The sequence below is a fragment of the Gadus morhua genome, chromosome 8 (assembly GCF_902167405.1).
Source record: "Gadus morhua chromosome 8, gadMor3.0, whole genome shotgun sequence".
Taxonomy (NCBI): Eukaryota; Metazoa; Chordata; class Actinopteri; order Gadiformes; family Gadidae; genus Gadus; species Gadus morhua.
The window spans coordinates 188,181-201,298 of record NC_044055.1 but is presented as its reverse complement, the minus strand read 5'-3'; the positions used below and the strand labels follow the sequence as shown (position 1 = coordinate 201,298).

The 13,118-nt window shown below is 50.8% G+C and overlaps 1 protein-coding gene across 1 annotated transcript in view; it reads left to right on the top strand.

Moving 5' to 3' along the window:
- The window catches only part of dis3l2 (DIS3 like 3'-5' exoribonuclease 2), a 30,483-nt gene extending 17,411 nt beyond the window's left edge, over positions 1-13,072 (top strand). The window contains 9 exon segments of the mRNA XM_030363797.1: positions 439-518; positions 1,338-1,428; positions 1,430-1,522; positions 2,652-2,738; positions 3,017-3,164; positions 3,534-3,664; positions 8,692-8,796; positions 9,143-9,247; positions 11,184-13,072. Coding sequence (XP_030219657.1) covers positions 439-518; positions 1,338-1,428; positions 1,430-1,522; positions 2,652-2,738; positions 3,017-3,164; positions 3,534-3,664; positions 8,692-8,796; positions 9,143-9,247; positions 11,184-11,285 — 942 coding nt within the window. The 3' untranslated portion in view covers positions 11,286-13,072.
- Positions 13,073-13,118: the final 46 nt, after the last annotated feature.

The window sequence follows — 13,118 nt, the reverse complement described above, 5'->3', positions numbered from 1 at the left end:
CAGGTCAAATTGTAAATATTCAGAGCACTTTCTGTGATGTAGTATGCTTGTTTATCATAGAAAGTAATAAGAAATGACTCTTTACATTAAGGTAATAGCCTAGTGAGAACAGGGTGTTGGGGGAATCACTCTTTTCCCCTCTTTTTCAAACCCCAATTTTCGCACGTTCCCGCATTTTTAGCAAGTTCCCTGATTTCTTCACGAGTTCCCACAATTTCATCGCATAAAATTGCATAAATATGCCGCATATTTCATCGCATTTTTTAAGAAAACTTGCCGCATAATCAAGGATTTTTGGCAACATGAATCACAAAAAAACGCCGATTTTTCTGGAGGGACTGATTAAACCTTTTTAAATCCTTTCTGGAACAGAGAGGTTATTTCAGTATGCAATATGAACAGTCTGCCTTTGGTGAGTAATGCTGTTCCCAACCCCAGCTGAAGCTGTCCTTCACTCTGGACAAGGACAGCATGATGCCGCAGGGCTGCTACGTCTACCAGTACCGAGACAGCAACAAGTGAGTCACCATCTCCCCAGGCTCGTCCAATCACATCTCTGGATTTGAAAAAACAAACTTTTCCTCAAAACAGGAACCCCCACTTTATCACGACCATGAGAGAACCTGGTGTGATAGACTGAAGGGTTATAAACGCTGCGTAATGTTATAAACGCTGCGTAATGTTCTGGGTTCTGTCCTCCTCCTCCTCCTCCTCCTCCTCCCACTCGTCCTCTTCCTCCCCCCCTCGTCCTCCTCCTCCTCCCACTCGTCCTCCTCCTCCTCCTCCCTGCATAACGTTCCAGGGCCTGACCACCTCCTCCTCTTCCTCCCACTCCTCCTCCTCCTCGACCCACTCGTCGTCCTCCTCCTCCTCCTCCTCCACCCACCCACTCGTCCTCCTCGTCCTGCTCCTGCTCCTTCTCCCCCTCCTCCTTCTCCTCCCCCCCTCCCCCTCCTCCTCCTGCCCCTCCTCCCCCTCCTCCTCCGGCTCCTCCTCCCCCTCCTGCTCCTCCTCCTCCTCCTCCAGCACCCACCCATTCGTCGTCGTCGTCCTCCTCCTCCTCCTCCTCCACCCACCCACTCGTCCTCCTCGTCCTCCTCCTCCTCCCACTCCTCCTCCTCCTCCTCCCTGTGTAACGTTCCAGGCTCTGACCTCCTCCTCCTCCTCCTCCTCCCACTCCTCCTCGTCCTCCTCCACCCACCCACTCGTCCTCCTCCTCCTCCTCCTCCTCCCTGCGTAACGTTCCAGGCTCTGACCTCCTCCTCCTCCTCCTCCTCCTCTTCCTCCTCCCTGCGTAACGTTCCAGGCTCTGACCTCCTCCTCCTCTTCGTCTCCAGGCTGGTGGAGGAGTTCATGCTGCTGGCCAACATGGCGGTGGCCCACCAGATCTACCGCTCCTTCCCCCAGGAGGCCATGCTGCGCCGCCACCCCCCCCCCCCAGACCAAGATGGTGGACGAGCTGCAGGAGTTCTGCGACCAGATGGGCGTGGCCGTGGACCTGTCCTCCGCCGGGGCACTGCACGTCAGTACTGAGCGTCAGAGCGTAGCATCACAGGGTTAGCCCTACGCTAACTCTTATTACTGCACGTCAGTACTGAGCGTCAGAGAGTAGCATCACAGGGTTAGCCCTACGCTAACTCTTATTACTGCACGTCAGTACTGAGCGTCAGAGAGTAGCATCACAGGGTTAGCCCTACGCTAACTCTTATTACTGCACGTCAGTACTGAGCGTCAGAGAGTAGCATCACAGGGTTAGCCCTACGCTAACTCTTATTACTGCACGTCAGTACTGAGCGTCAGAGCGTAGCATCACAGGGTTAGCCCTACGCTAACTCTTATTACTGCACGTCAGTACTGAGCGTCAGAGCGTAGCATCACAGGGTTAGCCCTACGCTAACTCTTATTACTGCACGTCAGTACTGAGCGTCAGAGCGTAGCATCACAGGGTTAGCCCAACGCTAACTCTTATTACTGCACGTCAGTACTGAGCGTCAGAGCGTAGCATCACAGGGTTAGCCCTACGCTAACTCTTATTACTGCACGTCAGTACTGAGCGTCAGAGCGTAGCATCACAGGGTTAGCTCTACGCTAACTCTTATTACTGCACGTCAGTACTGAGCGTCAGAGCGTAGCATCACAGGGTTAGCTCTACGCTAACTCTTATTACTGCACGTCAGTACTGAGCGTCAGAGCGTAGCCTCACAGGGTTAGCCCTATGCTAACTCTTATTACTGCACGTCAGTACTGAGCGTCAGAGCGTAGCATCACAGGGTTAGCCCTATGCTAACTCTTATAACTGCATTAACTAATGCAAAGTAATGGTTAATAGACATTAGTTGACTGTTAACCATTGGTTAGTTCGAATTTTGTTAACGCATAGTACTGCATTAAGTAATGTGTTAATCATGATTTTAATGTCCTGATGTCTGATCATAAGAGGATGTGCACCTGTGTAATCTTTAAGATAAAGGTTTATGGTTTCAATCAAATAATCTGTTTTTATTACGGCCGTTCCAAAGTAGAAGATGAATTATTCCCGAAACCCGCAATAAAAAAGCAATCAAAAGTTAGTCTTGTCCCAGAATGTATCGCGCCGCTGATCCACGGTGTGTTTGTCACGGCCCCCCCCCCTGACCCCCCTGACCCCCCAGGCCAGTCTCCACCGCTCCCTGGGGGACGACCCGTACGCCGGCGCCAGGAAGGAGGTGCTCACCAAGATGTGCTCCAAACCCATGCAGGTCAGAGGTCGCCCACACAACCCCCAGTCTAACCCCCCCCCCAGTCTAACCCCCCCCCAGTCTAACCCCCCCCCCCAGTCTAACCCCCCCCAGTCTAACCCCCCCCAGTCTAACCCCCCCCCCCCCAGTCCAACACCCCCCCAGTCTAACCCCCCCCCCAGTCCAACACCCCCCCAGTCTAACCCCCCCCCCCCAGTCCAACCCCCCAGTAGCCTCTCCTTGAACAGTGCCGTCTGTTTCGTTATGTGACTGAGCCTCGTGCCCCCCCCCCCCACCAGATGGCGCTGTACTTCTGCACGGGGGCCCTGAAGGACGAGGCTCTGTTCCAGCACTACGCCCTCAACGTGCCGCGCTACACCCACTTCACCTCCCCCATCCGCCGCTACCCCGACCTGGTGGTGCACCGGCTGCTGGCTGCCTCACTCGGTACCCCCCCGTGTGTGTGTGTGTGTGTGTGCTGGTACTAAGTGTGTGTGTGTGTGTGTGCGCGCGCTGGTACTAAGTGTGTGTGTGTGTGCGCGCGCTGGTACTAAGTGTGTGTGTGTGTGTGCGCGCGCTGGTACTAAGTGTGTGTGTGTGTGTGTGTGTGTGCGCGCTGGTACTAAGTGTGTGTGTGTGCGCGCGCGCGCTGGTACTAAGTGTGTGTGTGCGCGCGCTGGTACTAAGTGTGTGTGTGCGCGCGCTGGTACTAAGTGTGTGTGTGCGCGCGCTGGTACTAAGTGTGTGTGTGTGTGCGCGCGCTGGTACTAAGTGTGTGTGTGTGTGCGCGCTGGTACTAAGTGTGTTTGTGTCCAGGTTGCGGGCCTGCTCTGGGCCTGGGTGTGGAGGCGGTCCAGAAGCAGGCCTCCCACTGCAACGACAGGAAGACGGCCTCCAAGAGGGTCCAGGAGCTCAGCAGCGAGCTCTTCTTCGGGGTGTTCGTCAGGGTGAGGGAAAAGTTGTCATGGTTACCACATGTGTCGTCATGGGGATCATAGCACCTTATTATGTTCACTGAAGTTGGGATTAGGAAAAGCAGTATTAGGGTTGTTGGGTTACAGTCTTAGGGCCGTTACATAGTCAACACGAGCAACGCGTGTAAACGACGCGAGTGACGCGCTTCCATTCATCGTCTACACAGCATACGCGAACATCGTGGGCAAAGCATGACATGCAATACAGCACTCACGCCATGGGTGGCAGCAGAGTCACCGGTGTTTTCGCGGGTGACATTCCAGGTGACATTCCGATCAAAGTGGCTACGGAAGAAGAGTGATGAGTCATCCGATATCTTCCCGACTCTCACCAAAACCGGCCCTTGTCAGGGAGCAGCTGGCAGATTATTTTTTGTCAGATGCTGGCATGTTTCCCCACCAGTACAATGTGCTACGATTGGGTATGCGCACTGACCAATAAATGTATACACATTGGTCACTTTGAAGCATGACTTTTGATTAATTAGTTATCATGTTACAGAAGTTACCTAATTTGGTTTACGTCAAACTCATTAATTCATATCCATATAAAATGTTTATACAACGAGCTACTGCTTTGACGGATGAATGAATTATTTAAGTGTAGGCCTATAGCCAAAGCTATAGCGCATAATGTCCACAGAAATTATATGGTAGGAAACATTATTACTCTCCGGGAACCGTCACCTTATCGTGGTGGAGAGGTTTGCGTGTCCCTGTGAACCTGAGAGCTGTGTTGTCTGGAGCCTTGTGCTCCTGGTAGGGTCTCTCATGGCAGAGTGGTCTCAGGTGAGAGGCCAGACTAAGAATGGTTCAAAAAACTCCAATGAATAACGGTAAAAGAGGAGATGTGACCCGGCCCGGAGGAAGCCCGGGGCCCCCGTCTGGAGCCAGGCCCAGACGGAGGGCTCGATGGCGAGCGCCTGGTGGCCGGGTTTGCCACGGAGCCCGGTCGGGCACAGCCAGAACAAACTACGTGGCACCCCCCCTCTCTTCATCCCATGGGCCCACCACCTGTGGGAAGACCCGTTGGGGTCGGGTGCGCAGCCACATGGGTGGCAGCGAAGGTCAGGGGTCTCGACGGACCAGACCCGGGCGGCAGAAGCTGGCTCTGGGGACGTGGAACGTCACCTCGCTGTGGGGAAAGGAACCGGAGCTTGTGAGGGAGGTGGAGCGCTATCAGTTAGATCTGGTGGGGCTTACCTCCACGCACAGTCTCAGCTCTGGTACCGTACTCCTGGATAAGGGTTGGACTCTATTCTTCTCCGGAGTTGCCGAGGGCGTGAGGCGCCGGGCGGGTGTGGGGATACTCATAAATCCCCGGCTGAGCGCCGCGGTGTTGGGAGTTTACCCCGGTAGACGAGAGGGTCGCCTCCCTGCGCCTAAGGGTTGTAGGGGGGAAAACTCTGACCGTTGTTTGTGCGTATGCACCAAACAGCAGCTCAGAGTACTCGGCCTTCTTGGAGACCCTGAATGGAGTCCTGTATGGGGCTCCAGTAGGGGACTCCGTAGTTCTGCTGGGAGACTTCAACGCCCACGTGGGCAACGATGGAGACACCTTGAGAGGCGTGGTGGGGAGGAACGGCCTCCCTGATCTAAACCCGAGCGGTCGTTTGTTATTGGACTTCTGTGCTAGTCATGGATTATCCATAACAAACACCATGTTCGAACATAAGGGTGCTCATAAGTGTACCTGGTACCAGAGTACCCTAGGCCGAAGATCGATGATCGATTTCGTGATCGTGTCATCTGATCTGAGGCCGCATGTTTTGGACACTCGGGTAAAGAGAGGGGCGGAACTGTCAACCGACCACCATCTGGTTGTGAGTTGGATCAGGGAATGGGGGAAATTTCCGGATGGACCTGGTAAGCCCAAACGAGTAGTGCGGGTGAACTGGGAACGTCTGGAGGAGGCCCCCGTCCTAGGTATCTTCAACTCACACCTCCGGCGGAGCTTTTCTGGCATTCCTGTGGAGGTTGGGGGCATTGAGCCGGAGTGGGCAAAAAGCCTCCATTGCTGAAGCTGCGGTGGCTAGCTGTGGCCTCAGGGTCTTAGGCTCCTCAAGGGGCGGTAACCCTCGGACACCGTGGTGGACACCGGTGGTCAGGGAAGCCGTCCGACTGAAGAAGGAGGCCTTCCGGGATATGATATCCTGGAGGACTCCTGACTCGGTTGCAAGGTACCGACAGGCTCGAAGGGCCGCAGCGGCTGCCGTGTCGGAGGCTAAGCAGCGGGTGTGGAAGAAGTTCGGAGAGGCCATGGAGAAGGACTTTCGGTCGGCACCAAAGTGTTTCTGGAAGACTATCCGGCACCTCAGGAGGGGGAAACGGGGAACCATCCAAGCTGTGTACAGTAAGGATGGGACTCTTGTTGACCTCAACTGAGGAGGTCGTCGGACGTTGGAAGGAACACTTTGAGGAACTCCTGAATCCGAATAACACGCCCTCTATGTTGGAGGCAGAGCTCGAGGTTGATGGTGTTTCATCGTCAATTTCCCTGGTGGAGGTCACTGAGGTAGTCAAACATCTCCGCAGTGGCAAAGCCCCAGGGATTGATGAGATCCAGCCAGAAATGCTAAAGGCTCTGGGTGTTGAGGGGCTGTCATGGTTGACACGCCTATTCAACATCGCGTGGGAGTCGGGTACAGTGCCAAAGGAGTGGCAAACCGGGGTGGTGGTTCCCCTGTTCAAAAAGGGGACCAGAGTGTGTGTGCCAATTACCGGGGTATCACACTTCTCAGCCTCCCTGGTAAAGTCTACTCCAAGGTGCTGGAAAGGAGGGTTCGGCCGATCGTCGAACCTCAGATTGAAGAGGAACAATGCGGTTTTCGCCCCGGATGTGGAACTACGGACCAGCTCTTCACTCTCGCAAGGATCCTGGAGGGGGCCTGGGAGTATGCCCATCCGGTCTACATGTGTTTTGTGGATCTGGAGAAGGCGTAAGACCGGGTCCCCCGGGAGAAACTGTGGGAGGTGCTGCGGGAGTATGGGGTAAGGGGGTCTATCCTCAGGGCCATCCAATCTTTGTACTCCCAAAGCGAGAGCTGTGTTCGTGTTCTCGGCAGCCAGTCAGTTTCGTTCTCAGTGGGTGCTGGTCTCCGCCAGGGCTGCGCCTTGTCACCAATCCTGTTTGTGATATACATGGACAGGATATCGAGGCGTAGTCGTGGTGGGGAGGGGTTGCAGTTCGGTGGTCTGAGGATCTCATCACTGCTTTTTGCAGATGATGTGGTCCTCATTTGATCATCGGCCTGTGACCTTCAGCACTCACTGGATTGGCTGGTGGCCGAGTGTGAAGCGGCTGGGATGAGGATCAGCACCGCTAAATCTGAGGCCATGACTCTTAGCAGGAAACCGGTGGATTGCTTACTCCGGGTAGGAAATGAGTCCTTAGCCCAAGTGAAGGAGTTCAAGTACCTCGGGGTCTTGTTCGCGAGTGAGGGTACTATGGAGCGTGAGATTGGCCGGAGAATCGGAGCAGCGGGGGCGGTATTGCGTTCGCTTTACCGCACCGTTGTAACGAAAAGAGAGCTGAGCCGCAAGGCAAAGCTCTCGATCTACCGGTCGATCTTCGTTCCTATCCTCACCTATGGTCATGAGGGCTGGGTGATGACCGAAAGGACGAGATCGCGGGTACAAGCGGCCGAGATGAGTTTTCTCAGAAGGGTGGCTGGCGTCTCCCTTAGGGATAGGGTGAGAAGCTCAGCCATCCGTGAGGAACTCGGATTAGAGCCGCTGCTCCTTTACTTAGAAAGGAGTCAGTTGAGGTGGTTCGGGCATCTGGTAAGGATGCCCACTGGGCGCCTTCCTTGGGAGGTGTTTCAGGCACGTCCAGTGGGGAGGAGACCTCGGGGAAGACCCAGGACTAGGTGGAGAGATTATATCTCACCCCCCGCGACCCGACCCCGGATAAGCGGATGACGATGAGGATGAGGATGAGGAAACATTATTAGAGAAAAGGGGTTTATTTATCAAATACAGAAACCACTCACGCTTTCAAATTTCATTCACTCAAAGAGGCTACTGAACTTATGTTTCACACAGAACATGAACACTTATGTTTCACACAGAACGTGAACACAAAACATTACGTAATTAATTAAAATAGGCTAACACTAAAACAAATAAGGCCAGTAATAGAACGAATATCGGGTGACAAGAAGATCATTAAAATGGCTCACAATCCCGCATCAAAATAGCACTTTTCCCCTGTGGAAGGGTTCGCATAAATTGGGACAGGTAATTAGTAAAAGAGACTTGAATGTCATTCTTATCACGTTGCCGCATCCTCTCATATGTTCTTCTGTAAATATAACCTATAGTGGAAATAATGTACAATATTTGCAGTATCGCCCCCACCGACAACGCATAGTATTGCATTGATCGGCGCGTCGCGTATCAAAAATTGGGAGGACGTGTTTTGCTACGCGTCGACGCATAATGGCGGCCGAAGCGTAGCGTTGCGTCGCGTAGCCTTCTGGACGCGTATGCGTAGCGATGCGTCGACTATGTAACAGCCCTTAGGGTGGTTGGGATCAGGGTAATGCGTAGCGATGCGTCGACTATGTAACAGCCCTTAGGGTGGTTGGGATCAGGGTAATGCGTAGCGATGCGTCGACTATGTAACAGCCCTTAGGGTGGTTGGGATCAGGGTAATGCGTAGCGATGCGTCGACTATGTAACAGCCCTTAGGGTGGTTGGGATCAGGGTAATGCGTAGCGATGCGTCGACTATGTAACAGCCCTTAGGGTGGTTGGGATCAGGGTAATGCGTAGCGATGCGTCGACTATGTAACAGCCCTTAGGGTGGTTGGGATCAGGGTAATGCGTAGCGATGCGTCGACTATGTAACAGCCCTTAGGGTGGTTGGGATCAGGGTAATGCGTAGCGATGCGTCGACTATGTAACAGCCCTTAGGGTGGTTGGGATCAGGGTAATGGCGGCCGTTCTACAGAGGTCTCTTACTGAAGGGGGGTGTGTGTGTGTGTGTGTGTGTTCTAGGAGTGTGGACCCCTGGAGTCTGAGGCCATGGTGTCGGGGGTTCTTGACGAGTCCTTTGACGTGCTGGTCCTCAGCTACGGCGTGCAGAAACGCATCTACTGCAAGGTGAGCTCCTGGTACCACCTCCTGGTACCCCCTCCGGGTACCAGGTGGTACCAGGAGGGGGTATCACCTCCTGGTACCACCAGGTGGTACCAGGAGGGGGTATCACCTCCTGGTACCACCTCCTGGTGGGCCATCATGCCAGGCAGGAAGCTGTATTGTGGGTTCAAACCGTGATGTCTGCCCTCTCCCCATAGGCTAAGAACATTGACCAGAGTTCACTACTCGTGTCCCATTGGCTAGATTCTTCTCCTCAACAACGAGCAATAATGAATATCAATTAATCTGTCTGTCTGTCTGTCTGTGTGTCTCTGTCTCTGTCTCTGTCCCTGTGTGTGTCTGTGTTCAGTCCATGGTGGGTCTGGAGTCCTTCCAGCACCACCGGGTGGGGAAGAGGGGAGAGATCACCCTGGTGTGGGCCCCGGAGGGCCCCGGAGGAGCTGCGGTCCGCCAGGTGAGAGAGAGAGAGAGAGTTAGAGTCTAATATATAGAGAGAGAGAGAGAGGGCGTTAGAGTCTAATATATAGAGAGAGAGAGAGAGAGAGAGAGAGGGGCGTTAGAGTCTAATATAGAGAGAGAGAGAGAGGGCGTTAGAGTCTAATATAGAGAGAGAGAGAGGGCGTTAGAGTCTAATATAGAGAGAGAGAGAGAGAGAGAGAGGGCGTTAGAGTCTAATATATAGAGAGAGAGAGAGGGCGTTAGAGTCTAATATATAGAGAGAGAGAGAGAGAGAGAGAGAGGGCGTTAGAGTCTAATATAGAGAGAGAAAGAGGGCGTTAGTCTAATATAGAGAGAGAGAGAGAGAGAGAGAGGGCGTTAGAGTCTAATATAGAGAGAGAGAGAGAGGGCGTTAGAGTCTAATATATAGAGAGAGAGAGAGAGAGAGAGAGGGCGTTAGAGTCTAATATAGAGAGAGAAAGAGGGCGTTAGTCTAATATAGAGAGAGAGAGAGAGGGCGTTAGAGTCTAATATATAGAGAGAGAGAGAGAGAGAGGGCGTTAGAGTCTAATATAGAGAGAGAGAGAGAGAGAGAGAGAGAGAGAGGGCGTTAGAGTCTAATATAGAGAGAGAGAGAGAGAGAGAGAGAGAGGGCGTTAGAGTCTAATATATAGAGAGAGAGAGAGGGCGTTAGAGTCTAATATATAGAGAGAGAGAGAGAGAGAGAGAGAGGGCGTTAGAGTCTAATATATAGAGAGAGAGAGAGAGAGAGAGAGAGAGAGAGAGGGCGTTAGAGTCTAATATAGAGAGAGAAAGAGGGCGTTAGTCTAATATAGAGAGAGAGAGAGAGGGCGTTAGAGTCTAATATATAGAGAGAGAGAGAGAGAGAGAGAGAGAGGGCGTTAGTCTAATATAGAGAGAGAGAGAGGGCGTTAGAGTCTAATATAGAGAGAGAGAGAGAGGGCGTTAGAGTCTAATATAGAGAGAGAGAGAGAGAGAGAGAGAGGGCGTTAGAGTCTAAGAGAGAGAGAGAGAGAGAGAGAGAGAGGGAGAGGGAGGGAGGGAGGGAGAGGGAGAGAGAGGGGGGGGGGGGGAGAGAGAGAGAGAGAGAGAGAGAGAGGGCGTTGGAGTCTAATACAGAGAGGATGGAGACAGAGAGAGAGGGCGTTGGAGTCTAATACAGAGAGGATGGAGACAGAGAGAGAGGGCGTTGGAGTCTAATACAGAGAGGATGGAGACAGAGAGAGAGGGCGTTGGAGTCTAATACAGAGAGGATGGAGACAGAGAGAGAGGGCGTTGGAGTCTAATACAGAAAGGATGGAGACAGAGAGAGAGGGCGTTGGAGTCTAATACAGAGAGGATGGAGACAGAGAGAGAGGGCGTTGGAGTCTAATACAGAGAGGATGGAGACAGAGAGAGAGGGCGTTGGAGTCTAATACAGAGAGGATGGAGACAGAGAGAGAGGGCGTTGGAGTCTAATACAGAGAGGATGGAGACAGAGAGAGAGGGCGTTGGAGTCTAATACAGAGAGGATGGAGACAGAGAGAGAGGGCGTTGGAGTCTAATACAGAGAGGATGGAGACAGAGAGAGAGGGCGTTGGAGTCTAATACAGAAAGGATGGAGACAGAGAGAGAGGGCGTTGGAGTCTAATACAGAGAGGATGGAGACAGAGAGAGAGGGCGTTGGAGTCTAATACAGAGAGGATGGAGACAGAGAGAGAGGGCGTTAGAGTCTAATACAGAGAGGATGGAGACAGAGAGAGAGGGCGTTAGTCTAATACAGAGAGGATGGAGACAGAGAGAGAGGGCGTTGGAGTCTAATACAGAGAGGATGGAGACAGAGAGAGCGCCCCCTGCTGGTTCGGCCTTCAGAATACTGTTGGTATTTCGGGGTGCTTCTGTCGACCAGTAACCCCTCCTGTCCACCCCGTCCTCCCTGCCCCTCCCTGCAGGTCATCTCCGTGTTCTCCTTGGTGGAGGTGCAGCTCCGAGCGGACGAGGCTGCCCTTAAGTACAGTGCCTTGCTCAAGAGGCCCCTGGACAAGGAAGCCTAAAGAACAAACGACCAAGTAACCTCATCACTGACATCCCGTGGACACATCTAGGGCAGCATACAAAGAAAAAGAATAGGAGTACTTTTACCTTGCTCCGTTGAATTGCACATGTTTTTAAGTTGTGATTTAGATGTTAGCGACAGTAGGATAGGACGGATGAAAATGTGATGGTTTGATTAGGGAGATGTTTAGTTGCAGTTAAAGGTAAAGTCAACTACTGTTTAACTCGCTGGCAGTTAAATCAACCTATCCGCCTTCTTTCCAAACGGGCCTTAGTATCATTAATGTCTGATAAATGTTTTGCATGCAAGCTTCTATACACCGTATAAAAGCAACTCAAACATATATTCAAACAAACCAGAAAATTCGTTAATTAACACATTATCTTATTAACACAGCCTGTTTTAACCAAAGTGACTTTTTTTGGTCATAATCCTTTTTAAAATCCTTGTTGGGTTTTTATGTGATCTGGTCATATGTTTGAAGACCGTAACATTTGGGGAATTGGACTTGATTTTGATTAATCTTTACACAGTTCAATTTAAACGAACAAAGCTGTCGGAGAAAGTTTGCATTTTGAGAATCATATTTTATATCCCAGCTTTCTGGATATTTGTCCGTGCCAATTTAAAGTCTGTGTTATCGGGAAACCAAAAATCATTTTAATTTGAAAGTGAAGATTTGCTTGTCAAATTGATTTCCTTCTTGTACATTGAGGTCCAGGCTGTTCTCAATATGCCTCTTATGTTTCTAAAAGGACTCGTACTCAACATGTTCAAGATACCCCGCCACCTAATGTAAAAATGATTTCTTTAAATAATGAATGTATTGACTTTTTTTTACCTCTACCATATTTTTCGTGCGTCAAATGTAGTTAATCTGTTGGATCCCAGAGGGAGTCTGACGACGGCTAGAGAGACTTGCACGAGTATAAAGACATTTCTTTTAATTCTTTAAAAGTTAAGTGTCTATTGTGGAGGAAATGCCTTGGACAAATGTTAACTGTCATTTTAAGTTGTGAAGAGGCCTTGAGATTCATGGTATTTAATGTGTACCGGAGTTCCTTGTTCTGCCTTTTTTCTAATTTATTTTGCGGAGGAGGGGGTCGCCCTTAGCTCAGTGTGCGGTAGAGCTACAGCGTTATCGAATCAGCTGTTAACGTTCTCGGTCTGTGACGTATTCATCTACGAACACGCTAAACTTATCCATAAGTTACGATTTAGGCTTTGTCTGATGTGCTTCAACGTACACTCAGGCCACTCCAACCACACATTATACTTCTACTGGTTCCGTTTTTTGTTGTTCATCTCCTTAAACACGTTCGCCGTCAAAGATGAATGGCATTTTAACCGCTTTTTTTTTATCTTTGTTTTTAAATTTGAACAAGGTTTGGGTCGATTCCCGTTACACATTTGTAGTATTATGTTCATGGACTGTGGTAAAGACTGGATATTTTATTTATTACAAACATAGTTACAGTTCATCGCACCTTTTTCCGTTATTTTAAAGTGCAGTATTTTAAAATATTTTTTTAAGGCTAAAGAGAAATGTGTATGTGTATTGACAGATCTTCAAAGCTTCAAATATATTCTCATCAGTTTCATTTACATTGCTAGGTTTCCTTGGTTTTCAAATGTGTGAAATTGTTTCTATTGAGTTATGCAAAAACAAACTGTATATTTAATCAGAACCATTTCACGCAGCGCCAATGTTTGAGGTCTTCATTAATTGTTCAATAAATCCATTGACACCAGCTGTCCTTTGCGGACAAGAACTCTGGCTCTTCACTTATGTATTGTCTTATTTATTCATTGTTAAGACTAAAGCAAGCCT